General features: G+C 51.6%; 2 protein-coding genes across 2 annotated transcripts in view; both read right to left on the bottom strand.

Annotated features, from left to right (window-relative positions):
* Positions 1 to 3,719: 3,719 nt before the first annotated feature.
* Positions 3,720 to 11,175, bottom strand: SLC22A6 (solute carrier family 22 member 6). The gene is made up of 10 exons (XM_019645531.1): positions 10,480 to 11,175; positions 10,017 to 10,120; positions 9,608 to 9,762; positions 8,251 to 8,419; positions 7,646 to 7,769; positions 7,372 to 7,487; positions 6,105 to 6,319; positions 5,858 to 5,966; positions 4,333 to 4,536; positions 3,720 to 4,030 (listed from the first exon to the last, which is right to left on the bottom strand). The coding sequence occupies exons 1-10, from the start codon at positions 10,846 to 10,848 to the stop codon at positions 3,940 to 3,942; spliced, it is 1,656 nt and encodes a 551-aa protein (XP_019501076.1). The 5' UTR covers positions 10,849 to 11,175; the 3' UTR covers positions 3,720 to 3,939.
* Positions 11,176 to 18,522: 7,347 nt separating this feature from the next.
* The window catches only part of SLC22A8 (solute carrier family 22 member 8), a 26,005-nt gene continuing 18,899 nt past the window's right edge, over positions 18,523 to 25,628 (bottom strand). The window contains exons 7-14 of the mRNA XM_019645529.1: positions 24,979 to 25,157; positions 24,254 to 24,422; positions 21,757 to 21,880; positions 21,425 to 21,540; positions 20,272 to 20,486; positions 19,485 to 19,593; positions 19,133 to 19,336; positions 18,523 to 19,040 (exon numbers count right to left, since the gene is read on the bottom strand). Coding sequence (XP_019501074.1) covers positions 18,941 to 19,040; positions 19,133 to 19,336; positions 19,485 to 19,593; positions 20,272 to 20,486; positions 21,425 to 21,540; positions 21,757 to 21,880; positions 24,254 to 24,422; positions 24,979 to 25,157 — 1,216 coding nt within the window. The 3' untranslated portion in view covers positions 18,523 to 18,940. The remainder of the gene's footprint in view (positions 19,041 to 19,132; positions 19,337 to 19,484; positions 19,594 to 20,271; positions 20,487 to 21,424; positions 21,541 to 21,756; positions 21,881 to 24,253; positions 24,423 to 24,978; positions 25,158 to 25,628) is intronic.

Here is a 25,628-nt window from a genome sequence, read left to right as displayed (position 1 = left end):
AACAAAAGGACAGCAACTTGTCTGTTCCCCTTCCCTCAATTCCCCAGCGCTGTTCCCATCCCCCAATTCCCCAATAAAAATCTTAAAAAAAAAAGAGATGCATGAAGAGTAACTACCCTTTTCTGCCTTTGGATGCTTCTGTGTGAGGAGGTGATACCTATAGCCCTTTTCCATCACCGGGGGAGTGGCTGACCTGCTGAGGATGGCAGGGGAGACGGTTGAAAGTAATCTAGATCCATGATGATGTTGGGTGCCTGAGTCATAGAAGCCCATAAATCCTCTTTTTTTGCAACATTACCTTGTGTCTTAGTCAGCTCGGGCTGCTATAACAAAGTACCATAAATGGAGTAACTTATCAACAACAGAAATTAATTTCTCACAGTTCTGGGGGCTGGAAGTCAGAGATCGTGGTGGCAGTGTTGTTGGGTTCTGGGAGACCCTCTTCTGTTTGCAGACTGCTGACTCTTTGTATCCTCACATGGCAGAAAGAGAGAGTTAGTTCTCTGGTCTCTTCTTTATAAGGACACTGATCCCATCATAAGGGCTCCACCTTGTGACCTAATCACCCCCAAAGGCCCCACTTCCAAATATCACCACAATGGGGGTTAGATTTCAACATATGACTTTTGGAAGGACACAGACACAGTCTATAACATTCTGATACAAAAACCAGACAAAAACATGATATTGAAAGAAAACTAGAGACCGATATCCCTTATGAACATAAATGCAAAATTCTTAATACAATCTTATCAAATTTAAGCCAAGAATATATAAAATGATAATGCATCTTGATAAAGTGGGGTTTATCCCAGGAATGCAAGATTGATTTAACATTAAAAAAATCAATTAATGTAATTCACTGTAGTAATAGACTTAAAAAAATAAAAACTATATGATCATCTCAATAGATGCAGAAAAAGCATTTGACAAGTGTTAGCATCTACAATGTCCATCATAAAATTTCTCAGCAAATTAAGAACAAAAGGAAACTTCTTCAAATTGAAAAGGCTCCATTTGGTCAAGGGCATGAGGTGAGTGTACGAAGTCCTAGGCCAGTAGCTGGGGAAAAAAATTCTGTGCAGATGGTGTGAGCTGCCTGTCAGCTCCAGGACTGGTACTAGTTGGGGTGTGTGTGCAGCTCAGGCAGGCCAGGGGCTGGCTCTGTTTGAGGCAGATACAGGTACTAGGTGATCTAAGTACAGTGATGAGAGACCCACAAAAGTCTGAGCATGTCAAAGTTGCTGGCAGGTTTTGGAGGCATGGGTAGGACAAGTTACCAGTCCCAAGACCCCCAGGTCTGCAGAAGCAGGGCTAGACCAGGTGGTCCCCTGCCTCCCAGTCTTCCTGCTCCAGGCTGGTGAAGATGCCATCCTAGGTGCCTCTTGTTAGTTACGAGGACAGTGCTGCCTGAGAAATAGCAGCAGTGGTAGGGCTGATGGCTCTTGGCTATCTACTGGGTCCCACAATGGCCAAGAAATTCTTGGGGAAGCATGGGGAATGTCAGCACCATGGGGAAACACCAAAGCTCCAGATATCTCAGGCATGGGTGGACTATGATATTAGGGCTGCCCAGTGTGTCCTGGAAGTCTTGCTGTCTGAGCTGCCGTGAGCTGTCCCAGGGCTTTGTGGCCTTTTCAGGGGAGCTGCAGGCCACTTCTCCTTTCCAGATTGCCCTGACTCAGCTCAAGCCCTAGGGTCCCACTTGAAAGACAGTGTGTATAGCTTGGGAGGTATGGACGTTCCCTGAGGGATGAGGGGCTGCAGGGGAAACGGTGAAGGGCAGTGTACCAGCAAACACATTTATGGTTCAGCACAGCAGCTCCTCTCCCTCCTGCTGCCTCTGGGTGCTAATAGGACTGCTTTTTCCATGTTCCCAGGTGTTCCTGAAGTGAGCACCTTTGCTGACACGGGTGATTGGGTATCCCTGTCTTTTCCTGACTGTGACCCCTAGTCTGCCTTCCACCCCTCCTTTCATGGTTCCTACCATAATCCCTTCTCTACTTCCTCAGCCTTCTCCCTCTCTTTTCAGCCCCAGGAGGGAGGAGAAGAAGCCAGGCCTTGGGGGTGGAAGTGGCCAAAGTCTCAGTGCCTCACAGCCTGGGGCAGTGGAGGAGTCAGGCACACACAGTGGCCAGACTGTCTGCACCCTAATTCTGCCTCCACAATTTACTAGCTGTATGAGCTTGGGCAGGTTACTTAACCACCCTGTGCCTTGATTTACTTATCTGTAAGATGGGGGATAATAATAGCACCTATGTCTAGAAAGTTACTGGGAGGATTAAATGAGTTAATATACACAAAGAGCTTAGGACAGTGCCTGGCACCAAGTTAGCACTCAGTGCTGGCTCTATCTGGCTGAGTTCTACCCCCTCACCATTTTCTCTGCGCTCTCCTCTCCACCAGCCCAGGGCTGCAGGAGACAGAGCAGCAAAGAAAGGCCAGGAGGCAAGGCCAAACCTCCAGCAGCAGATCTGGAAGTGATAAGAACTGGAAGAACTGGTTTTGAGTCTGGACCCTGCTGGAATCTAAAGAAGCAGGAGCAAGGATCCTGATGTCACAGCTGTGGTAATCCTTTTTGTCCTCCTTTGCTACTAGAGGTTCCCATTTGCTCTCACAAAGGGGGAGGAGCCTGAAACAAAGCCTCTAATTGGTTGCTTTCATTTTAGTTCCCCCACCTTTTTAAAAAAAGATTTTATTGGGGAATTGAGAGAGGGGAACAGTGTTGGGGAATTGGGGAAGGGGAACAGACAAGTTGCTGTCCTTTTGTTCTTCAGTCTAGCTGTGGAGGACGCTGCTTCACTGGCCCATATTGGCATTATGATCATTGCGCTCTTCCCGGCTGAGGCAGTCGGTCCCCGGCCATTGGACGGCTGCTCATGGTGGCTGCTGGCCACTCACGGCAGCCCAGCTCCAGGTCGAGCTGTTGTTCACAATCTTAGCTGTACAGAGCACTGCTTACTGGTGCATGTGGGAATCAAACTGGCAGCCCTGTTGTTGAGAGCTTGTGCTCTTACCAACTGAGCCACTCGGCTGGTCCCCATTTTATTTTATTTTATTTTTTATTTTTTTAAAGATTTTATTGGGAAATTGGGGGAGGGAACAGCTTTGGGGAATCGGCGAGGGAAACAGAAAAGTTGCTGTACTTTTGTTTTTCAGTCTAGTTGTGGAGGACGTCGCTTCACTGGCCCATGTTTGTATTGTGATCATTGCGCTCTTCCGGCTGAGGCAGATCAGTCGCCAGCCATTGGATGGCCTCTCATGGTGGCTCATGGCAGCTCACACCGGCTGCTGGCAGCTCACGCAGGCTGCCGGTGACTCATGGCAGCCCAACTCCAGGTCGAGCTGTTGTTCACCATCTTAGCTATAGAGGGCTCAGCATCACTGGCCCATGTGGGTTCCGAACCAGTGGCCCTGCTGCTCAGAGCTTGCGCTCCCAAGCCAACGCTTAACCAATGAGCCACTTGGCTGGTCCCCTGGCCCCCATTTTAGTCCCTTTTAAATTTCCAGTCTGATGGGGAAGGGGAGGGATGCAAGGTATTTAAAACTCACAGAAATATTCAAATATGTTAGAGAAGGAGGGAGGGAAGAAGAAGGAAAGGGGGGACAGGGGAGGGTATCAGGGTCTGGGATGGTTTGTAAAGTCCTGGGGGTTGAGGGTAGGGACTAGGCTGTATTACCTCTTGGGACAGAAACTGGCTGATATGTAGTGGTTGTTACCTTTAAGACAAGACAGACAAAGGGAGATGCTGCACGCAGACAAACCTTTTAATGATGTGGTCTTGGTGAAATCTATTCAGAGAGGGGGCCCCTGGGGCGGTACTTCCCTGGACCACAGCCCCTGACACTTGGGCTGTCATTCTCCCTTTTCCCACCTGGTGCGGGTGGCCCAGGACCTGTAGGGCCTTCATTCCCTTTAGGGCTCTGTAAAGCCCCTGCTCAGAGTCCATTCTTCTCTTGTGCTGAGGCCCGGAGCGGGACCATCTGCTTCTGCTGCTCTTGCTGCTGTCGCTTTGGTTTCCGTCTTCTCCTGGGGGGGAGGGGCAAAAGATTGGTGCCCTAGGTATGCAGCCTCCAGGCCAGAGCTGAAAACTAGGGCCTCCCAGGAGCTCTCCACTTAGCTGTGCCCAGCTACCAGCTCTCTGCCACCAACATCTACCCCTCCTTGGAGCTGGGGGTCCAGGAAGGATGCTAGGAGACTCAGCCAACTGGGGAAACAGGGTGAAAGAGCCCTGGCCTGGAAAAGGAGGCCTGGGTTTGGGTCTCAATGCCACCCCAGTCTGGATGTGTGACCTGGGGTAAGTCCTTGCTCCTCCCTGGGTGGAGGCCCACCTGTTTTCTATGTCCTGTACTGTGTCCGGCAGGGGTTGGCCCAGGGTCTCCGGCAGGAGGACAACGACAGCGCTGGCAGCCACAGGGATGGTGCCGTAGATAAAGAGAGGCATGGTGGGGTAGAGCTCGGAGGTCATGCTCACCAGTGGGCTCACAATGCTGCCCAGTCGGGCCATTGTGCTGCCCATTCCCAGGCCTGTCTGCCTGCGGGGCCCACAGGGAGTAGATGTTGGTTAGTGTCCTGGTGTGAATGCTGAAGTGCTCAGGCACCCATTGGTGCCTCCTCTGTTCCCCATTTGATTAGTGAACCCAATGTAGCATTTGTTTTAGAGATTAAAAGAAAATAAAAAAAAAATAGGTTGGGAAGGGCCCTGGCCATTGAATCAGGAGACTGATTTTTCTGCTGCTCTTAACTTGCTGTGCAACCTTGGGCAAGTCCCTTTTTCATTCTGGGCCTCAGTTTCCTTAGCAGTCAAATCAGACAGTGAGGTAGGCCAACTGTTCTCAGATCACCTGGGGGATTTTTGAGTTACAGTTGACCCAACCCCACACAGACCTATTGGATTAGAATCCCCAGGGGAACGGACCTGGAAATTGCAAGTTAAGTAAGAATAGGTTAAGAACATTCTCTATGAGAGCAGAGGTTAAAAACATTGACTCAAGAGACAAACTGCTTGGATTCGAATCCAGGCTTTTTCACTTACAAGCTGTGTGACCTTGGGTGTGTCACTTAACCTCTCGCACTTGGTTTCTTCGAGTGTAAAATGGGAATAATCATAACACCTACCTGCTAGGCTTGTTATGAGGATTAAATGAGTTGATAATTGTAAAAAGTTTAAGACAGCGCCTGGCACATAGTGAGTGCCTTATGCAATTGTTCTCTCCCCTGGAACCCTATGAGAGCATGACACAGTAACCATGATCTCTCAGGGTTCTCATTCCAAGTAGCTTAGGGAAGCCTGACATTTCTTTGACATCGTGGGTGAATTTTGCATCCCATTCTTAAAATAGACATGAGTTTCTTGTTTCTAAATTCAAAAATACTCCCTCCACCCAATCTTGGCCCTTGGAAAAACAGTGCTATGTTTATCCATACCTGGCATACCATCAAGTATGGCTTCTTTCATAGGAAAGCACTTTCACGTTTGGGGTCTTTGGTTTCAGATGTACCATTTGGTTAATAGATGGAACTTAGGTTTGGTGTCAGATTCTAACTTGCACTTTGAGGATCAAGGTGGGGGGGGTCTTCCGTTCATTGCCTCTGAGATATGTCTTCTTGGCTCCCTACCCTGTCCCAGTTGATGGTTCCTTCTGAGCTCCTCTTCTAGGGTCAGGTAAGGTCTTAGTGGGCAGTCACACCTATGTTAGCCAGGCCACCAGGTGTGTATTGAGTGGTTGCTATACGCTTTGCACTGATGGGTACTGGGAGGAGGCTTTGGGCTGGTCATACTGGACCATGCTCTGGGGTCTGACCTGTGTGAGAGGAATGCTTTGCCCCAAGACTCCCCATTAGGCTCCCACTCACCGGATCATTGTGGGGTATAGCTCCCCAGTGTACAGGAAGATGCAGTTGAAGGAGGAAGCCAGGCAGCCCTTCCCCAGCACAGCAAGGGTGGTTCGGAAAATGGAATGGTCTAGAGAGAAAGGAGGGCTGTCACCAGGATCTTGGGAGTGGGGGCTGGGAGGACTTGGCTCCCCTCCCTTCTGAGAAGTTGAGTCATGTCTGGGGATGAGGCCATGGATGAAGGACCAATGGGCTTGTGGGTGCTCACCCTGGGGTACCACCCCATTGACCAGGATACAGATGCCCGCCAGAAGCAGTGAGGCCATCTGGGCAGGCCGGCGACCCAGGGAGTTGATGACAAGGAGGCACACGAACTTGGCAGGCAGGTCCACAGCTCCGAAGATCACCTGGATTAGGTAGATGCTGACCCCAAAGCCCTGCAGGTCCATGACCAGCCCGTAGTAGGCAAAACTAGTGGCAAACCTAGTGGGGACGGTTGAGGGGTATGGAGTTTGTTAGAAAGGCTTACACGTGGGCTGCTCATTCAAAATAGACTGAGCTGCACTGATCACCCTGCTTAAGGAACTGGAATCTGCCCCAGCTAATCCTTCTTCCAATATTTAGTATCCAGTTTAAATGTTGAGGTTGTCTTGCAGCATCCTAAATTTCTCAGTCTTCTGATAACAAGTGTCCCTAGTGTTTTAGGAACTTTTCACTTGGTTGCTGTGTAGGGTTTACATCATTTTAGTCTTAATCTTATCTACTGAAACTAGACTGAGGGAGGACAGGTGGATATCCAAGCCATATCTTTAGGGCCAAGGTATTGGGAGTGGCAATAGCCTCCCAGGACCTGTCCATGGTGCTGGGATAGGCGCTGTGCTTCTTAAGTTGTCAAAAACCCACAAAATGAAATTCAGGTTATTGGATAGAACCTACAACCTCGAGTAAATCCCAAGTTGGAAGCAAAAAATTTATTGGTGGGATTGTTCCTTTTGGTCATGCTTTTCTTAACTTTCATGGGATTGCTATGTGACGGGATCGGGAGGGTAGCACATACGAAGGGTAATGGAGAATTTTGCCATGGGAAAGAAAGACTATTGACTGAAATCAGCCTTAGCCAAAATGTATGTTCGGAGATGAACTTTAGGCATGCTATTGCCTGTGCCTGTGCTTCCGGCAGGCACCACAAGGCCAGTAAAAAAATGTCTCTGAATGGTTTGCAAGCCAGATTGGTCTCTGCCTTCATGATGTAACTCTGTTGACTCTGGGGGCCGCCAATCATGATGAAGTTTCCATACTGGAATACAGCTGCTAAAAGGTAAAGAAAATGGGCAGATTGATGCCCAGTTTGAGGACTAAAACTGAATTGAGGCTGGAGGTCATCTGGCTCTTCAAGACTCCCCCTGCTGGAGGATTTCTGCCCCTTAGAGCAGGCCAGCTGACTTTTCCTCCCTCTCACCAGGCTTTTTCCACCCATTACATTCACTCTCTCCCCAACCAGCTGTTTGTCTTTTGGTCCGTCTGACCGGGCCTACCACAGCATGGAGAGGCAGAGGAAGAGGCGGCGAAGGGTGGGGCAGCAGAGAAGCTCCTTGGCTGAGGCCTGGACTTTGCCCATAGTCAGCTCCTTCTGCAGACTGGCCTGGAGCACCTGCCAGGATGGGCAGGGTTCAGGGCCTGGACTCCCCCAGGAGCTCCTCTCAGCCTAGCCCCTTACTTAGGGAAGTCCTCTGGGTCCTGGGACCTGAGTTCAGGGTTTGGAGGTGGAGCCCTGGGGGGTGTCATGGGAGATATTGGGGGGTGTCTCACCTCCATACTTAGCTTGTCCCCCTCTTCCTGCTTCCCATTGATCCGTGCCACTTTCTGCAGGGCTCTCAGGGTGAGGTCTAACCTCCCAGAGGAGGAGTACCAGCGTGCTGATTCGATGAAGAACCTGGGAGTGGGGGTGACGGTGAGTGTCGGTATGGCTTCAGTTCCAGTCTGCTGGGTTGGGGGCAGGGGGTGGGCTTGCCAGGGTCCTGCAGTGGGATTTTATTTAAGGTCCCTGCACAGGGGCTTCGTCAACTCCATCTCTCTAGGACCACAAAGCAGTGCCCAGGTTGGTAACGACTCATTCTCCTAGGAATTCAGCTTTTGGGTACTACTACTGGGTAAAGGGAGCAGCAGTACAGGTAGGCTGAAGACCTGGGGGAAGGCAGGGGAGGCCAGAGAACTGGACACCCTGAAGCAAATCCTTCCCCTTACAGCCTCATTTTCCCCATCTATCACTCAGGCACTGGCTTGGGTTTGCCCTTCAGACTTTGACCTTCTCTGATTCTGTGGGGTGGGGTGTCCAGTGAGATCTGAAGGATGTCTTGTCCCTCACAGCCCTCTGGGCTTCTGTGGCACCTCCGCCCACCCTGGGCCCCACGCACCAGGAGTAGATGAAGAAGGCGAAAAAAGGCACGGAGACCAGCAACTGCAGGTGGCGCCAGTGGGGCACAGCATAGGCCATGCCGGCCAGGAGGAACTGGCCCAGGCTGTAGGCATAGCCAGTCAGGGTGCCTACAAAGGCCCGCGTGTGGATGGGCATCCACTCCACATCTGGAAAGAGGGTTAGAACAGAGTGGTGCAACTTCCTGGGCTGCCAGGTCTCCATCCAAACCTTGGTCTGTCCCAAGACTCAGTGGACGATACATCAAATGAGGTTGGGTGCCATGGCAGGGGAAGTGGAAGACTCAGTGGAGGTAGGGGTGGGGAGGTGGGTTCAGAGTCCCCAGGAATTGTCCCCTCTACTCCCCGGCTGTGCTTTGCTCTTCTGAACTGCAGTCCTGGCTAGGGCGCCCTTTCCCTCCAGAGTGTCTCTGACCACTCAGTCCATCCTCAACAGCGGCCATTCCTCGGGCCTTCCTTAGCCTGGGCCCACTCCAGCCTCAGTGGCCAGAGCAGCCTGGAGAAGGCCACAGCTTTCCTCCATCCTGGAGAGTCAAGGTGGGAGTGAGAGCACCTCTCTGCTGCGGTCTGAAGAGGCCCAGCTCCATTCTTGGTGGGCTCCTGGGGCAGCGGCCTGGAAACAGATTGGGCTTTGGGGCTGGGCTCTCTAGGTGTCTGGCCATGGCCCTAGCGTAATCTTGGTTAATTCCTTTAGTTCAGAGAATCTTAAATCCTTGATTCCCTTCAGGGCTTGAAGGATGACCTTGGGTATGTCCTTTGCCTTCTCCCCAGCCTCAGGTGTTTCATCTGAGAAACACGGGGAAGGGGGCAACCTATCGGGAGGGAGCGCAATGATGGCTCATGGACAGGCCATATGCAGTCCATAAATGTGTTTGGTCTCCATGATGCTGGGCTTGCCCTATGTTAAAAATATCAGAATTCATTCCCAACATTACAAAATTGGGATATTTTACAATAATAAAAAGGAGAGGGGAGGATGTGCCAGCCCTGAGACCTCCTGGCTGGAGCCGGTAAGTGGCTATGGCCCCTCTGGATGTGTGTGACGCTCCTTTAGACACAGTCCTCCCCACTTCCTAATGCATCTCGTACCCAGTATGCTCTAGTCATTTACAGAAACTGCCTGTCCCTAGCAGTGGCGTTTGCAAGCCTATATCTAAATGAGGGGTCAGGATGGTATGAGTCTAAGAAAAAAGCTGTTATGTTGGCTGGAAGGGCAGACCCAAAGGACAGGCCCAGGGCAGTCAGATTTCAGGAGGGGTGGGCTGAAAAGGGGCGGTTGGGCTGAGTGGGGAGAGGAAGGTGGGTAGGGACCCGCCCTGCCCTCCCAGTATCCCTCACTCAGGGTCATGCAGTTGAGGATGATGCCAGCTATCGACATGCCCGACAGGAGACGGAAGGCACAGTAGATGGGAAGGTTGGGCGCGAAGGCTGCACAGATTCCTGTCACAGCTGTCTGCAGGTAGTTCAATATCAGCACCTTCCGGCGGCCCAGCCTGTGGGGGAGGGGAGACCTGCAGCAGGAGTCCTGAGGACCGAGGGGGCGGGGCTGGACAGGAAGAGCACTGCTTGCCCTGGGTGAGGTCCTGGGGTGGGGTCCTTTTGAGGACCTGTGAAGTATCATGAGGCTGGTGCTGTAGGTCCTCAAAGCAGCCTCAGTGAGGAATGCCAACCTCCCACCTAGGCCCCCTGAGACCAGCCAAGGAGCCCCCAATCACAGCCTGGCCCCTTGGCCCTACCCAGAACTGACCTGTCTGCCAGGTACCCGAACACCATGGCTCCGAGAAGCACCCCTACCATGTACAAGGACTGAGCCAGTTGGCGTAAGGCCCTGTGAGAGCACACGAGGTCCCACTGTGGGGAGAGGAGGCAAGGGTCAGGCAGAGATAAGCCTGAGCAGTGGGGCAGCCCCTTACCCGCCCCCAGGCGGCCCTCTGAGGTCTGTCACACTCTTCCCTGACACTTCTCTTTGCTCTTTTTCTCTCCGAGACCAGGAGCTGAGAGACTGTTCTTGACTCTACAACTTCCACACCCTCCTTTCCTACAAAGGATCCCATTTTGAACTCCTTTTTTTGTCTTCTCATATGGCCTCTGGAGCATTTGAGACTCTCTGTGTGTGTGTGTGTGTGTGTATGTGTGTGTTTCTGTCTGTCTGTTTCAAAGGGGAAGGCACAGTCTGGGTGGCACATGGAGGGGGCCCCAGGTATCCTCACCTCAGTCACGATGGTGGAAGGGAAGGTGCTGTTGTCGTAGATCCAGCCATTGGTACAGGGCTCTGTGGCCCCCCCGCCATTGGTCTCTGTGCCATTGGGAAAGGGCGGTCCCCGCTGAGGGGAGGTGAATTGGAGGCAGGACTCAGGCTGACCTTGTCTGTCCCGAGGCAGCCAGGCCTCCAGCTCCCCATCCTTGCTGAGGTTGGTGTCTGCAGGCGGGCGGCAGTGGTGGGTGGGGATGGCGGCTGTGAAGTTCTGTAGGGTGTTGTGGGAGGCCATCAGGAGCAGGGGGAGGACCACCAGAGTGACCTGGATCTGCTGGAAGCGGCCGACGCCCCCCAACTGCTGTAGGAGGTCATTGAAGGCCATGGGGCCAGGCCTGGCTGAGCGGCTGGGGGCTGAGGACTTCCAGTCCCGGGGCCTCCGTCTGTGTGTGTGTGTCTGCTGCTGTCCTTCTCTGGAGGAGAGGGGCTGCTGTTGCTTCTGCAGCTGAGTTGCTCCTCGAGCTGAATCCGAGCTGGCCCTGTAGGGGGGAGAACAGCCTGGCCGGGCTGCCCCTCCTTCCTTCTCTCTCTCCTTGTTCTATCCCTCCCTTTCCTTTGCAGCCTCTTCTCACTTGATGGGGTCTCAGCTTTCAGGGCCTGCTGTAGTCCTGACCCCTACATGGGCAATATTTAATCCTTGTCTGGAGGGAATGAGTTAAAGTGTAACTTGGTATCAGAAGGATTAACCCTCCAAGTATACATGTGTCAGTGGATTTTCTCCAAGTGGGTATAAAGGGCAGGAGAGGGTGACCGAGGTGGGGGTAGTGGGAGGGGATGGACTGGGAGGACCCATCTGGGCATCTTGGGTGAGGAGAGGACAAGGGGAGACCTTGTCTTCCTTTTAGCGAGAAGACTGGGTGTGGGAAGTGTGTTGGCCTCTTGAGGGGCTTCTGTCCTTTTTAGCAGACAGGATCCTAAAAGTTTGTCTTTGGGAAGGGTTGCCAGAGAAAATACAGTCCATCCAGTTAATTTGACTATCAGACCAACAAAAAAAAAATTTTTTTTTTTTAGTGTAAGTATGTCCTTAAAATTACATGGGATATACTTATACTAAAAAAATATTTATTGATCTGAAATTCAAATTTAACTGGGCATTCTGTATTCTTATTTGCTAAAATTGGCAACCCTCTTTGGTCTTCTGAGGACAGCTCACATCTCATTTATTTATTTTATTTTTATTTTTAAAGACTTTATTGGGGAATTGGGGGAGGGAACAGCATTGGGGAATGGGAGAAGGAGAACAGACAAGTTGCTGTCCTTTGTTCTTCAGTCTAGTTGTGGAGGACATCACTTCACTGGCCCATGTTGGTATTATTATTGCGCTCTTCCCGGGTGAGGCAGATCAGTCGCCGGCCATTGGACAGCCGCTCACGGCAGCTCTTGGCAGCTCATGCCGCTGGCCGCTTATGCTGGCTGCCGGCCACTCACGGTAGCTTACGGCAGCCCACTGCAGCCGTGCTGCAGCCTATGTCACCGCCAGTGACTCACAGCAGCCCAGCTCCAGGTCGAGCTGTTGTTCACCATCTTAGCTGTAGTGGGTGCAGCATCACTGGCCCATGTGAGATAGGAACTGGCAGCCCTGCTGCTCAGAGCTCACGTTCCCAAGCCTTCTCTTAACCAATGAGCCACTCGGCCAGCCCAGCTCACATCTTATAAGACCATGGCTTTGTACAACTGGAAGAAACAATAGAGGTCAGAGGCTTCTTTTGAAGGAGTGGGAACCAAGACCAGCATCATACATGATGCAGATGGATTCTTTCAGTGTCTCAGCTTTCACCATCTAACTTATCCTGATTCAAATTCTCCACCTTCCCCTTTTTGCAATGAACATGAACTTATGTTACTTTTAGCCACAACTCTAAGACAATCACTTGACTTCCTCCAACAGTCAGCTCCTGTGCTCTAGTCACTCATGATCAAGGCAGTGCTGAGCTGTGATTGGGTGGGTTTCTACGGGATCCGATTGGTTGAATCATGGGATGGGTGTATACCGAGAGAGAGCAGGTCACAGCTTCTGCTTTTCACTTGCATATTATATAAAACATGGACTCTGGAGTCAGCCTACTTGGATCCCAATCTTCATCCCACATTTACTGGCTGTGTACCAGGGGCAGGTTGCTGAACTCTGTATCTCAGTGCTTTGTTTGCAGTATGGGGGGAGGAATAGTAATGTTGGCCTCATTGTGTTGTTGGAGGGTTAAATGAGCGTAATGATCTTAAAGTAGCCCCTGCCCCATAGCTCAGTGATTACAAGCTGTTTCTATCATTGGATTTTGGTCAAATGGTAAGAATATCACATTGACTTTAGAGAGAAAATATGTGCAAGCATGTCTTATCATAAGAACATTCTCCACTGAGGGTGATTTTGCCCTGCAGGGGACATTTGGCAGTGTCTGAAGACATTTTGGTTGTTACCACTGTGGGTGGTGGTTCTACGGGCTTCTGGTGGGTAGAGTCCAGGGGTGCTGCTGAACATCCTACAATACACAGGACAGCCCCCCACAACCAAGAATTTTCTGGACCCAAAATGTCAATAGTGCTAAGGTTGAGAAACCTTACTCTAAAAGATATCTCAGACTTATTTCGTGTAGTGACCAATCCCATACTTGCTTGGCAAAGGATATTCCAGTCATGCAGATGACTCCTACCAAAATATTTCTAAGATTCTTGTTCGAGTGGGCAAACTCTTTGCAAGGCGAGGAAGAGAGCTTCTCCTCCACATTCTGCTTCAGTACACAGAATAGCCTGGGCTCCAAAGTGCTACAGCTCTTTCCTTGCCCAGGCCTACCCCAGAATGGCCCAACTGGGATCCTGTCTTCTTGTGCCCAGTCCAATGTTCTTCTCCACTGCTGGGCTGATCACTTGCCCTTTTTGATGTGTTTCTACTTGGGGCCTCTGGCTGTCTCTCTCTGCAGTCTGGTTCCTACTGACTGACTCTCCACCCCTCTTCATCAGATGTATTGGAATATGTTTGAATGTGGCAGATAGTTTTACAGGAGATACCCCAGGCCCTGTACAAATTATCTGATGCAAAGGGCCATGAAGGCAAGGAGAACTTCTCAATTTTTCTGGGCTCAATTTCCATCTTGTTGTGGAGGAGAAGCAATTTGATTTCTGACTTCTCTTCGAAGGAGTCAAGATGCCCTGTTGTCATGCAGTTTACACAAACTACACTTTTGTGTGTTAAGTTGGGAGGGTGTTTATTGTCTATCAAGGCCCTGGGATGCATGAGGTCTTAGACTGGTTCAGACCTGTTCTGTCTAACTTCAAAGCCAGCCTCTTAACTGCTGCTCTAGAGGTGTGGACTGCCCAGCTAAAGAGGTCTTAGGGATCATCTGGTCTTATATGTCCAGAAGAGAAGAAGGGAGGCCCAGAGAGGGATGTGGCTCAGCCTAGTCCCCCTTCTCCCACCCATTGTTGGTTCTGGGCTGGGACCCAGTGGGCGTCCAGATGCCTGAAAACATGCTCTACGCCAAGGTATATAAGAGCCTTGCGGCCTGGGGATATGAGGACAGCTGGACAAACAGCTTGGGGCTCTGAGGCCAGTTTCCTGGCAGGACTTGGTGCCCTCATGGGGGAGTGGGGGCAATGCTGGGGCATCGGTGGAGGTGGTGGGTCTCTCCAAGCACACTCCTTCTCTGAGCCTGTGCCCAACCCTGCTTTGGAGAAGAACGCCCTCCCTAGTGCCTGACCAGCTTTCAGCCAGGTTGAGTCTGGAAAAGGCTCAGTTGGAAACTCCAGAGACTGAATTGTGGTTGGTTCTTGGAATCATCTTATTAGCATGGGGATTCCTCACCAGCCTCCCAGCTCATGGAGAGTTTCTGGATGAAAATGGTCACATGACAAATGATTTGCAGAGCCAAGAGCTATCCTCTAGGGACAAATAGGTCAAATCTAGGGACTTCTGATTGGCCAAGAGCCACAGAAACACATGCCATCAGAGATGAATGCCATCACACAGGTAAAAATGTCTTATTGTGAAGGTAAAGAGATGAGGCTCAGAGTAGGCAAGGGATTTGTCCATGGTCACACAGTAAACAATTCTAGAGCTCAGCCCTCTTGATTCCATCTCTCCTTCTACCATGCTAGCAGCTATCACATATCCCAGATTTTCTGAGACACCTGGGTTTTGTATAATTTTATTCTGTTAAATAAATGGGATTTAAGGGGTGTGACTACATGTGATTTTTATTTTTATTATTTTGACACCTTTCAAATAAATAAGTAACAGACCAAATAAAACAGTCTTGCTCAGATCACATGCCCTAAATGTGAATTTGAAATGATTGACCTGGAGAGAAGTCGGACAGGCTCCGAGTGCCTGCCAGGCCCATAGCAAGATTCTGAGCAAGGACCCAAACTGTGAGCTTTATGCTTATGGCCTGGCTACCCTGGCTGATGGATGGTGCAAAAACTAGAAGCTCGGGTCGGCCGAGTGGCGCATTGGTTAAGAGCTGGCTTGGGACGCCAGAGGGCCCCGGTTTGGATCCCACATATGAGGGCCCGTGACACTTCCCTCTACAGCTAAGATGCTGAACAACAGCTCAATCTGGAGCTGGGCTGCCGTGAGTGGCTGGCGACTGCGTAGGCTGCAGCCCCTGCTGCAGTGGGTTGCTATGGGCTACCGTGTGTAGCCAGCAGCCAGCATGAGCGGCCAGCAGCCACTGTGAGCGGCCGTCCAGAAGCCGGTGACTGATCTGCCTCACCCGGGAAGAGCGCAATGATGGTGCCAACTTGAGCTAGTGAAGCAACGTCCTCCACAACTAGACTGAAGAACAAAAGGACAGCAACTTGTCTGTTTCCCTTCCCCCAATTTCCCAATAAAAATCTTTAAAAAAAAATTAAAAAAAAAAATAGAAGCTCATCCAAAGAATGCCATTTAAAGGCTGGACATAAGGCCAGTAAGTAATGAGGTGGCTCAGCATGAGGACTCTGTCCAAGCGAGGACTCTGGCAATTCACTGAGCCATTTGGAGGCCCTGCCCAGGCACAGAGTGAAGGGAGTGGGAGAAGCAGGTAAGAGCTGGAGTTGGAGAGGAATAAGGTGAGCTGAAGAGATGGTGGGATCCAGCATAGGGTTTGGGAATGACAAGAAGAGTGAGCCATGTGAAGGGTCAGTGCATCCTGACTGGCATCCCAGTTCACCAGGAGCCCTTATCACGTGACTGGGAAGTGCTTTCCTGGGCATCTTCCCTTCCCTTCCTGTGTGTCTTTGCAATACATATTCTGGAACAGCATAGGAATGGCCATGACGAGGACATCCTGGGAGCTACCCTGAATACTGGACAGCGGAAAGGTGGAGGTAGAGTGAGGTGGCTAGTGTTCCTCACTGAGCCCAATTCTTCTCCCTCCAGGTTGAGACCCAGTCAGGCCAAGGGAGGCCTTGGTGGCCCCAAAGTGGTCAGCTGACTCTAAGCCAAGTACAGTGGGAATGGGATGGGGACAAGACAAATGCTGGGATGTGAGAAGGGCAGGGGCAAGAGAAGGTTGGTGCAGTCTAAGAACTGAAAGAAGTGGAATGAGGCTGGATTTCAGGGTGCAAGGTAGAGAGTGCTAAAAACTGAAGCCATTGAAGCAGACTGGGGCCTGATCCTGACAGGCCTCGTAACAGAGTTTATACCTCCTCCCAATGGGAAGTCACTGAAAGGTTGAAGCAGGGGTGAAATATGATCTCTTTTATGTTTATTAAGCTTTCTCTTAATTATATAAATATGGATTTGAGAGTAGTTAGCTCTGTGGCTGATAATCAAAGCCCTGGGTGTGTCTGAGTTGTTCCGTATGGCAGCCACTAGTGACTACTGAGTGCTTGAATCAAGCTCGTCTGAAATGAAACATGCTGTTAGGATAAAATACACACCCGATTTTGAAGACTTAGTATGAATTAAGGGCTATAAAATATCTCATCGATACCTTTTATATTGACTACATGTGGAAATGGCAACATATGGATATATGGGGTTAGACAAAAAGTATTATTAGTATAATATATAATGTATTATTAAAATAATTTCACCTTTTTACCTTTAAAAACAGCTACTAGGCATTTAAAAATTACATAGGTAGCTTGCATCATATTTCCATTGGACAGTGCTGGAAAGATTATTAAGGGACGAGGTCCTAGGAAGGAGTTCTGAGGCGTGTCGGCATTTAAGGGATGATAGAGGAAGAGGAGCTGCTTTTGGAATGGTTTGGTTACAAGGAATGGAAATCCTTGAGTTTAGCTTAAACTAAAAGGGAAATTTATTTGGAGAATTCAGGGATATTTACTAGAACCCAGGTCAGAAAGTGCATCCAGTGCTGATAAGAATCTGGGACTTGAAGTCCATTAAGAATCAGTGTGAATAGCCTCACCAGCTCCGTTTATCTGGGCCCCTGTTGTCACTGGTTCTGTTTTTTTGTGCACCTGCTTCATTCATTCTCTGCTGCTGGCTTTCTGTTCTCTACTTGCACCTGGGCCAGCCATCCTCCTGCTAACTTGCCTTCCCAAGAATCAAGAGATGGACTAGAACCTCCATGACTCAAAACCCCGCCTAGAACACAACACGTGATTAACGAGATTTGGATCAGCAGTGCCATCTGGTCCACTCAGGCATGACCAGAGGTGTAGGGTCATGTAACTGTTCAGTTAGTAGGCTCTGGGGATGTAGACCCTTGAAGAAACGCCAGTGGAGACTCAGAAGGAGCAGCCTGAGTGTGGGAGGGAGCTGCAAGCTCGTGGCATCTCAGAAACCAGGGGAGGAGGGTGTGGCCAATAGAACCAAATCTGCTGAGAGGCCACATAAGAGGAGTGACAAAAAGTGACCTATGGATTCAGCACAGGGGTGATGAGTGTCCTTGGTGAAAGCAGTTTCAGGGGAAGGGTGGAGCCAGAGTGTGGTATGGAGACGTATGAGGTTAGAAAATGGAGGCGGGGAGGCAGACGGCTCCTTGGTGAAGTTTGGCTGTGAATGGGAGAAAGAGACAGCGTGGTCTCTGGAGGGAGATGTGATAGCCAAGGAGCATTTGTTTGCTTGTTTTGTGTTTGTTAAGATACGAGAGCTTATTTAACTGGTGATGAAAGGAGCCAGGAGAAAGGAAATGGGCAGAGACCCAAGGAGGAAAGCAGACAGTGGCTGGTGGGAGATGCTGGATGCCGGCCTCCAGGGGAGGACCGGTCTTTATGCTGCGATTGGAGGGAATGCGGGAAATATGGCAGCAAACATCAGAGGTGGTCAGCTTTGGCTGCAGTTTTCTCAGTTAAATAGGAAATAAAGCTGTCTGATGGGTGTGGGGCTGGACATGGATCAGAGACTTGGGGCAAGCAAGGCAGGAAGATCAGGATTGGAGGCGCCCCGGCTTCTGTCTGCAGCCACTTTGGGTTTGTCCAATCATCTGCTCACATGCTTGCTGGGACATGTAGACACACCCGTGACATTCCCAAGCACAGGACTTGCTATGGACTGCATTGTGTCCCTGCCCAAATTCCTATGTAGAAGCCCTAACCCCCAGTGAGATGGTAATTGGAGGTGGGGCTTTTGGGAGATAATTAGGGTTAAATGAGGTCATGAAGGTGGGGCCCTCATGATGGGATTAGTGTCTTTATGGAAGAGACACCAGAAAACTTGCTTCCTCTTTCTCTCTCTCTCTATCCTCCATGTGAGGATACAGCTAGAAGGCGGCCAGCTGCAAGCCAGGAAGGGAGCCCTCACCAGGAACTGAGTTTGCCAGCACCTTGATCTTGGTGCTGTGAGAAAGCCTCCAGAACTGTGAGAAAGAATGTTTGTGGTTTAAGTGACCCAGTCTGTGGCACGTTGTTATCGTAGCTAGAGCAGACTAATGTGTAAGGTGTATATATAGCTCAGTGTACTCACACATGCACACACACGTTCACATCAGCCCAGCTTGCGTTAACCTGTGTGCCCACGCTTGCATGTAAGCAAGTGCAGATGCGTAGATGTGCAGCTCACATGGGCACACAGTGGCCTGCCCCCGTCCTCTTCCCTCTTCCTGAGCAGCATGAGTTCTTCGTTGCCGTTTATTGAAACCTCCCATTGAAGAAGGGGGTGGAGGGCCAGAAGGGGAGGCTGTCTTTGTTAGGATTGAGCCAGGGAATCTGGGGAACCTCAGGAAAAGGGAGTTGGAACAATGGGAGAGGTGACGGTGGGGAAGGGCTGGGCAGAAGAATGGCACGGCCTGGACTGCAGGGAGGACGAGGACAAAGGGGGAAGGGAAGGCTGATGGTCGAATCTTTGAACTGGTCAGGTCTGGGCTGGGGCTGTGCTTGTGGTGGTGGAAATGCCTTCACCAAGCTCTCAGAAGACTTTGTCTTAAGAGCATGGACCCGCCCAGGGCCTCTCCAAATGCCCGTGGAGCCCAGAGGCAGGCAGGGACCTGGCTGGGATTAGTCTCTGGAGGCAGGGAAAGGGGGCTCTGCTGCCCTCAGCTGGGGCCCAGGTCCAGTCCACAGGGCTGCAGAGGGATCCTCTGGGAAGCCTTTTCTGCTTCTGACTCCTGCTTTGGCTCCTTTCCCCGTGGGAACCTAGGTAGGGAAAGAGAGCTCAGGAAAAGTCTTGGGCCTAGACGTGCTTCCCCAAGGAGGAACACCGACAGGGCCAGAAGCAGGGAACTGACCAGTTTTCTATGTCTTGGATAGTCTCTGGCAAGGGTTGATTGAGGGTCTCAGGCAGGAAGAAGGCAGCACTGCCTCCCAGGACGGCGGCGGTCCCAAAAATGATATTGGGGGCAAGGGGATGCAACTCTCCTGTGATTCTCACCAGTGGGGCTGTCATGCTTCCCACGCGGGTCAGCACGTTGTTTATACCCATACCTGTTTGCCTAGGAGAGTTCAGAGCAGGGATTGGCAGCCTGTGTGTGGGATCCTGAAAGGACAGCTCTGGAACTCCTGGGCAGGGGTCAGGAGGATGCCACAACCCCACCTGACCCTGTATCCTTTGGCAGGGCCAGCCCTCGGCCCAGCACCTACCGGATGACTGTGGGGTATAGCTCGGTTGTGTAGAGGAAGAGGCAGGTGAAGGAACTGGACAGGCATCCCTTCCCAAACACAGCCAGTACTGCTCTCAGGGTCTGCAAGTCTGTGGAGGGAAGAACATGTGGGGCCTTGGGGCTCCCTTTTTTGCTTTGGCTGCTGGGAAGCTCAGATCCAAACTGAAAGCTGCGTAATAGACACTCTGCTATTCCTAGGGCTTTGCAGGTTTGCATCCTGCTGCATTTGTGATTTTTCCTGGCTCTGATTTCCTATTCCATTTATATTTCGTTGTATATGTTCTTGTCCTAAAATATCCCAAGGTCCTTTAGAAGGATTTAGGTGTGTCAGCATATAAACATCTATATAAAATGAAAGTGGCTTTTCCAAAATGGTGGTGCAGTAGGCTGTGGGGTCTTCCGTGAGCACTGGGCTCTGTTGAATCCCCATCCCAGCTCGTTTTCTGCAGCAATGTCACACAGGCCATGCCCAACCTCGATAAATTATGCACACCATCCAGACATCACCATACTTTGCCTAGCGCAAATCAGATCTGGAAAAGGAGCTTTGATAGCATCTAGCTCAATTGAGTTATTTCCTAGATGGGAGATCTGAGCCCCAGAGGACACAGGGACCTGCTCAAGGTAACACAATGAGTTAGAGACAGCAGAATCAGAATCCCGGGCACCCCCACTTCCCCGCCTCTGGCAGCCTGTGATGCCCAGACGCACTGGCCTGCGTGGGTCAGCCTCTTTCAGAAGGATCCGGGGTAGTTCCAACTTCTCACCTGAGGGCACAAAGATGAGAGCCAGGATGGACCCTCCTGCCAGGAGTAGGGTAGTGGCCTCAGTGATGTGCCGGCCCAGATAGCTCATGGAGATTAGGGTGATGAACTTGGCTGGGATGTCGACCCCACCAAAGATAAGCTGGAGGAGGTAGAGGTTGGATCCAAATTCTTCTACACCCATAGCCAAACTGTAGTAGGCAAAACCGGTGGAAAACCTGAGGGGCGGGCAGGGATTGGTTAGCACCTGCTGCCAGGCTGGGCCTTTCCCTGTACTGGTCAGTGGGTCACCAGGATGATGAATAGTTTCATTTTTTTTTTGGTCCCAACTGCAACTGCTTAGTAGGGACTGTTTGAGTGCCGTTTTGAGGTCTCTGAGATTGTGTCTGGCTGGACTCAGTGAGAAAGTGCTGGGATTGATTGGTTATGTTGGACATGGGCATGGTCAAGAGTGTGGTGGCAAAGATGCCACGTTAGTAACTCCAGAGAATATCAGGGCTGGAGGGACTCTCAGAGACCAAAGGAGGCAGTAAATGATCTCTCTTGGTTGGGTAATAGTTTAACATCTAGAATGGAGGAGGTGGGAGCTGAGCTGTGGACATGGGTCCAATGCCTCTCCCTTTGCTCCTTAGAAGTGTGGGATCACTTTGGAAGAAGAATTCCTGGACAAATTGGCTCCTATCTGGAGGTGGCCAGGATGGAGAAGGGTCTCAGAACCAGGCCACAGAAAGGGCTCTGAAGGCGCTGTGGAATGTCAAACAGAACAGAAGGCTCAGGAGGAACAGTTTCTATCTCAAGGCCTGAGGACCAGTCTTGCTCTGTGGGGTCTCAGAGGGCAGGGCAGGTTTGGTGGGAAGCAGTGGCAGAGAGGCACAGCATGGGGATGTGAGCTGGTAAAGGAGTTTGGAACATTGTCCCTGTGGGTGGGGTGAGTGTGGCCCCAGAGGAAAGCAGACTCTAAGGTCTGGGGCAAGGACACAGCAGATTTCTGAGGTCGGGGCCGGGCTAGGGCAGCCCAGGGGAGGGCATCTCTTGACTCCCCTTGGAGGTGCCCTAGGCTTTGCTCACCTGAGAGGTGAGCCTGCTGGAAGCCTTGTTCATCACCCTAGCCTTGACAGAGGTGCTAGGGTATGGACAGGGAGGGGTGGGGGGTTACCAGGCCAGGGAAAGACAGAAGGTCACACGGCGTAGGATGGGTATCCGGAAGAGGTCTGCTATGCTGTATTTGGCTTTGGCCAAGGAGATATCCTTCTGCAGGTTGAGTCTGAGCTCCTTGGGGCAGAGGAGGAAGGGGTGCCATTAGTAAGCAGCTGGTGGGCAGGAGTAAGAAGAAAGGAAGGTACAGGCCTGCTGCCTTGGGAGGAGCTTGCTTAGAGCGTCAAGTGTGAGGTTGGCTTGTGAGCAGGGGAACAGAGGCAAGAAGGAGGGTACAGCCCGAGGTCAGAGCCCAGTTTCCTGCTCCGGATTGCAATTCCTCATGGCCCCTACCTCGAGGCTGAGTTTTTCTCCTTCTTCCTTCTTGCCATTGAAGATAGCCACCCACTGGAGAATCTTCAGGGCCTTTGAAGACTTCCCAGACAGGACCATCCAGCGTATGGACTCTGGTACCCACCTGGGGGCCAGAATCATCACAATGGCTCACCCCATGCCAGAAGCCCTTTTGAGAAGTTGGAAGGACATCAACAGCCGGGGCCAAGGGGTTGGAGGCCCAGAAACCCGAGCTGCCTTACTGCAGATTTCATGGAATTTAAACTTGGCCAAGCTTTGCGCCTGGGCTGCCTGCAGCCAGCACAAATTCCAATGTTGTCTTCTCCCCCTCCCACGAGAGCCTTTCCTCTGCCCCCTACCTGGGCTGCTTGTTATCGTTGGGCATCTTCCTTAGCTAGGAGCCTTGGGCCCTAGGCCAAGGCAGGTGGGGCCTGGGAAAGGGGTGGCACGTGGGAGGCTGGACAGCTGGAGGGTCCTGCATGCCTGCCTCTTCAGCCTTCCTTGGGCTGTATTCCAGGTCTTGGGAGAATAAGGGGCAGGGCTACAGTCCCAGGGCAGCTTGGAAAGGGGGCTAAGGTTAGGGCTGTGGCCTAGGGAATGGGTTAGAGGACCCTTGGATTCTCCCTGCAAAGGACGGACTCTGCTCTGGTTGGGGGTGGGGTGGAGGGGGGTGGGCACAAGCGCAGCATGGGGTCTTGGGATTAGCAAGTGAGCTGCCAGCCTCTTTCTCCCCCACCTCTAGGCTGTGCTTTTGGGGTTGGTTTGCCCTGAGCCATCACTGAGGGTCATTAGCTGAAGGGGAATGGGGAGACAGAAATGTAGAGAGAAAGGAGTGATTGGAAAAAGCGGGTCTGAGGTGAAATCAGCCCCCACAGGCCCTCAGGACCCGGCTCCAGCAAGGCCCTTGGAGGAGTGGACATTGGTCACGTGGCCTCAAACCACTGGGCCCAACTGATAGTGGTGGCTTCCAGGGTCCATTGCTACCCACCCTTCTGGCCTTTTTTTTGTTTTTGTTTTTTTTAGCTGAGCCACCCTGCCACCTGTTGGCAGCTCGACGGCAGCTCAGCTCGGGCCAGGAATCAAACCAGCAACCCTGTTGCTCGGAGCTCGCACTCTTGAGCGAGCTCTTAACCAACTGAGCCACTCAGCCGGCCCTCCTGGCCTTTTGGTTTCCATTTCTGCCCTGACAGCTTTCTCAGCCTGCTCTCACCAAGATTATCAGTGACTTCTGCCCAGTCACCACAGTCAGGACCTGGACTCCATCCTCCTCTCTGAGAATAATGACAACCGTGGCTTCCATTTAGTGAGACTTCCTGTGGACCAGGCACATGTAACTCTGGGTGACAGGCATTATTATCTTCATTTTGCTTAGAAAAACCTTGAGGCTTGGAGTGGGTGAGGCTTGTCCCAAGTCCCACAACGAACGAGTCCCGAGCTCTTGTACTACGTTGACCCCTGCCCTTATTTTGTCTCTTGACTTTCTGCTCCTTCTCTGCTCCCACCTTAAGGCTGCGGACATTGTTTGGCTCTACCCTGGACCCTCTGACCATCCCTCACCCCAAGATTGCCCATCCCTTCTAGAAGCTTCTGTTTCTCATTTCCAAATGGAGGTCCCATCTCAGTTCTGTATCTTTTTGTGTAACCTTGGGGGATTGATTGCTTCACTTCTCTGAGCCTCGGTTTCCTCATCAGTGAAATGGGAAGAATAATGCCTCCTTCACACAGAGATGCTGTGAAGGTTGGAGACTATATGGGTTAATGCCTGGAACAGGGTTTTGCACATAGTCAGTACTCAGTAAAGGGTCGCTCCACGTCATTTCTTTTTCTGAGTTCATTATTTCCTGTTCTTTGGCTCCAACTATTTACCTGCTAGAGATTCATCTCTTGTCTTCAGTGTGTCCTCATGGTCAATGTGTCGAATGAGCTCTTGACTTACTGGGGGGGTGGGTCTCTGACCTAGGTGCCTCAATTGTCCCAGGTTCTCAGGCTTTGAGCTTTCCTTTCCTTTATATCTCAAATCCAGAAGTCCCCAAACTGTGATTTTTCCTTCAACATGCCTCTCAGAGTTGTCCCCTTGCTCCTCCTGCCCATACAGTCACCTCTCTTCTCTCTCACCCCCACCCGCTTGGGTCTGTCCTTGTGTGCTGTTATTTCACAACCAGAAGCTCGGTCAGGCCTTTCAGCACCACCGACACCAGAGGCGGACTCAGTCTCTCCCTGGCTTTCTGAGCTCTCCACAGCCTGGCCCCATCATCCCGTCCGTCTCAACTTACCCCTTCTTCGGCTGTAGGCGGCCCCTGAGTGCCCCCCAGACACCTGCTGCCCCCCTGCAGCGTGCCTCTGTGTCGGTAATTCCTCCTCCCTGGAAAGCTCTTCCTGACTCTGGGACAGGGGTGTCCCAGGACAGGCAGGGTTAGCCAGCCTGGTCAAGCATGGGGTACCCCTGTTTGGCTCTGGTGGGCCTAAAGCAGGCGGTGATGGGGAGAGGGCCACATACCAGGACAGCAGGAAGAAGGCAAAGAAGGGCATGGACACGGTGAACTGTAGCCAGCGCCACTGGGGGATGGCATAGGCCAGGCCGGGCAGAATGAACTGGCCAAAGGTGTAGAAGTAGCCGATTGTAGTCGATGTGATGGCCCGCATCCGGGTGGACACCCACTCGACATCTGCAGAAGTTGCCCAAGGACCAGATTAGGGCCCTGCTGGGCCCTGGGCACCTCCCTGTGAAGGGGCACTAGCTCCTACCCCCCACCCCCACTGGCTACTTGATCTGACTCTGATCCTAAGGGTCCATCTCCCCCATTTTGCAGATGCTGTTAACTGAGGCTCAAGAGCGTGGGACTCAAACTTAGATCTGTCTGGCTGCCACACCCACTCTCTTGACTGCTTCTCCAGTGCCAAGTGACTTTCCTTGTTTTGCCTCAATTTCCTTATCTGTATAATGGGGATAATAGTGTCACCTATTTGTGTATGGAGACAGAATGAGATCAGGTACCTAGCGGAGTGCCAGACCCAGGGTAAGTCCTCAGAATTGACAGCTGCTGCTATTATGTTTGCCGTTGTTATGTTCAGAGGGGGCCTCTGAGGTCCTGAGAGAGGCGACACCTTGCTTTACCAAGGTCATAGGGGGCCCATGGTTGAACTAGGCCCAGACCCTACTCTCTCGGCTTCGGGCTGGTGCTCCCTAAACCCCTTGTCCCCGCTCCCGTCCCCTGGGCTCACTCAAGATCACGGTGCTCAGGCTAACACCTGAGATGCTGAAGCCACACATGAAGCGCAAGACCATGTAGACAGGCAAGGTGGGGCTGAAGGCTGCACCCGAGCCACTGGCCGCCAGCATCAGGTAGCTGCAGGACAGGATGGGCTTTCGGCCAAACCTGCAGCTCAAAGGAGAGGAGGGGCTGGGTTAGCCACTGTGAGCCAGCCACGCGAGTGACTGCAGGCTCGCCGTAAAGGGCTGGACCTTCCACCTTCCACCTCCCACCTCCCAGGAAGAGCATGTAACTTCCTCCCCAGACAGAACCTTGCTTGTAATTGCTATTTTTTTTGGAGAAGTTTACAATTAGAAGTTTGAGTTAATGAGTGATCTCTACACATAGCTTAGCTGCTTGAGCAGGGGTCAAAGGGCTACCCATCTCTAAGCAGTCCATTCACCCCACCTCCACTGCCACACAGCCACTGTGCTGTGCCCTAAATCCTTGAGGCTTTCCCTGCTGGGTTTGGGGAAAGTCGCAAGGGCTTTGTTTGGGGCAGAGAGAAGGCTGTGGCTGGGAAAGAGATTGGGACTTGCCCAAGGCTATGCAGCAAGAGCCATCCTTCTCTCTTCCTCCAGCACTTTGCCTCTTTGGGGGTTCATGGGTGGAGCAGAGAGG

The sequence above is a fragment of the Hipposideros armiger genome, unplaced genomic scaffold (genome assembly GCF_001890085.2).
Source record: "Hipposideros armiger isolate ML-2016 unplaced genomic scaffold, ASM189008v1 scaffold_93, whole genome shotgun sequence".
Classification (NCBI taxonomy): Eukaryota; Metazoa; Chordata; class Mammalia; order Chiroptera; family Hipposideridae; genus Hipposideros; species Hipposideros armiger.
Note: the sequence above shows the minus strand (reverse complement) of the source record. Positions and strands in the feature narration are given on the sequence as shown.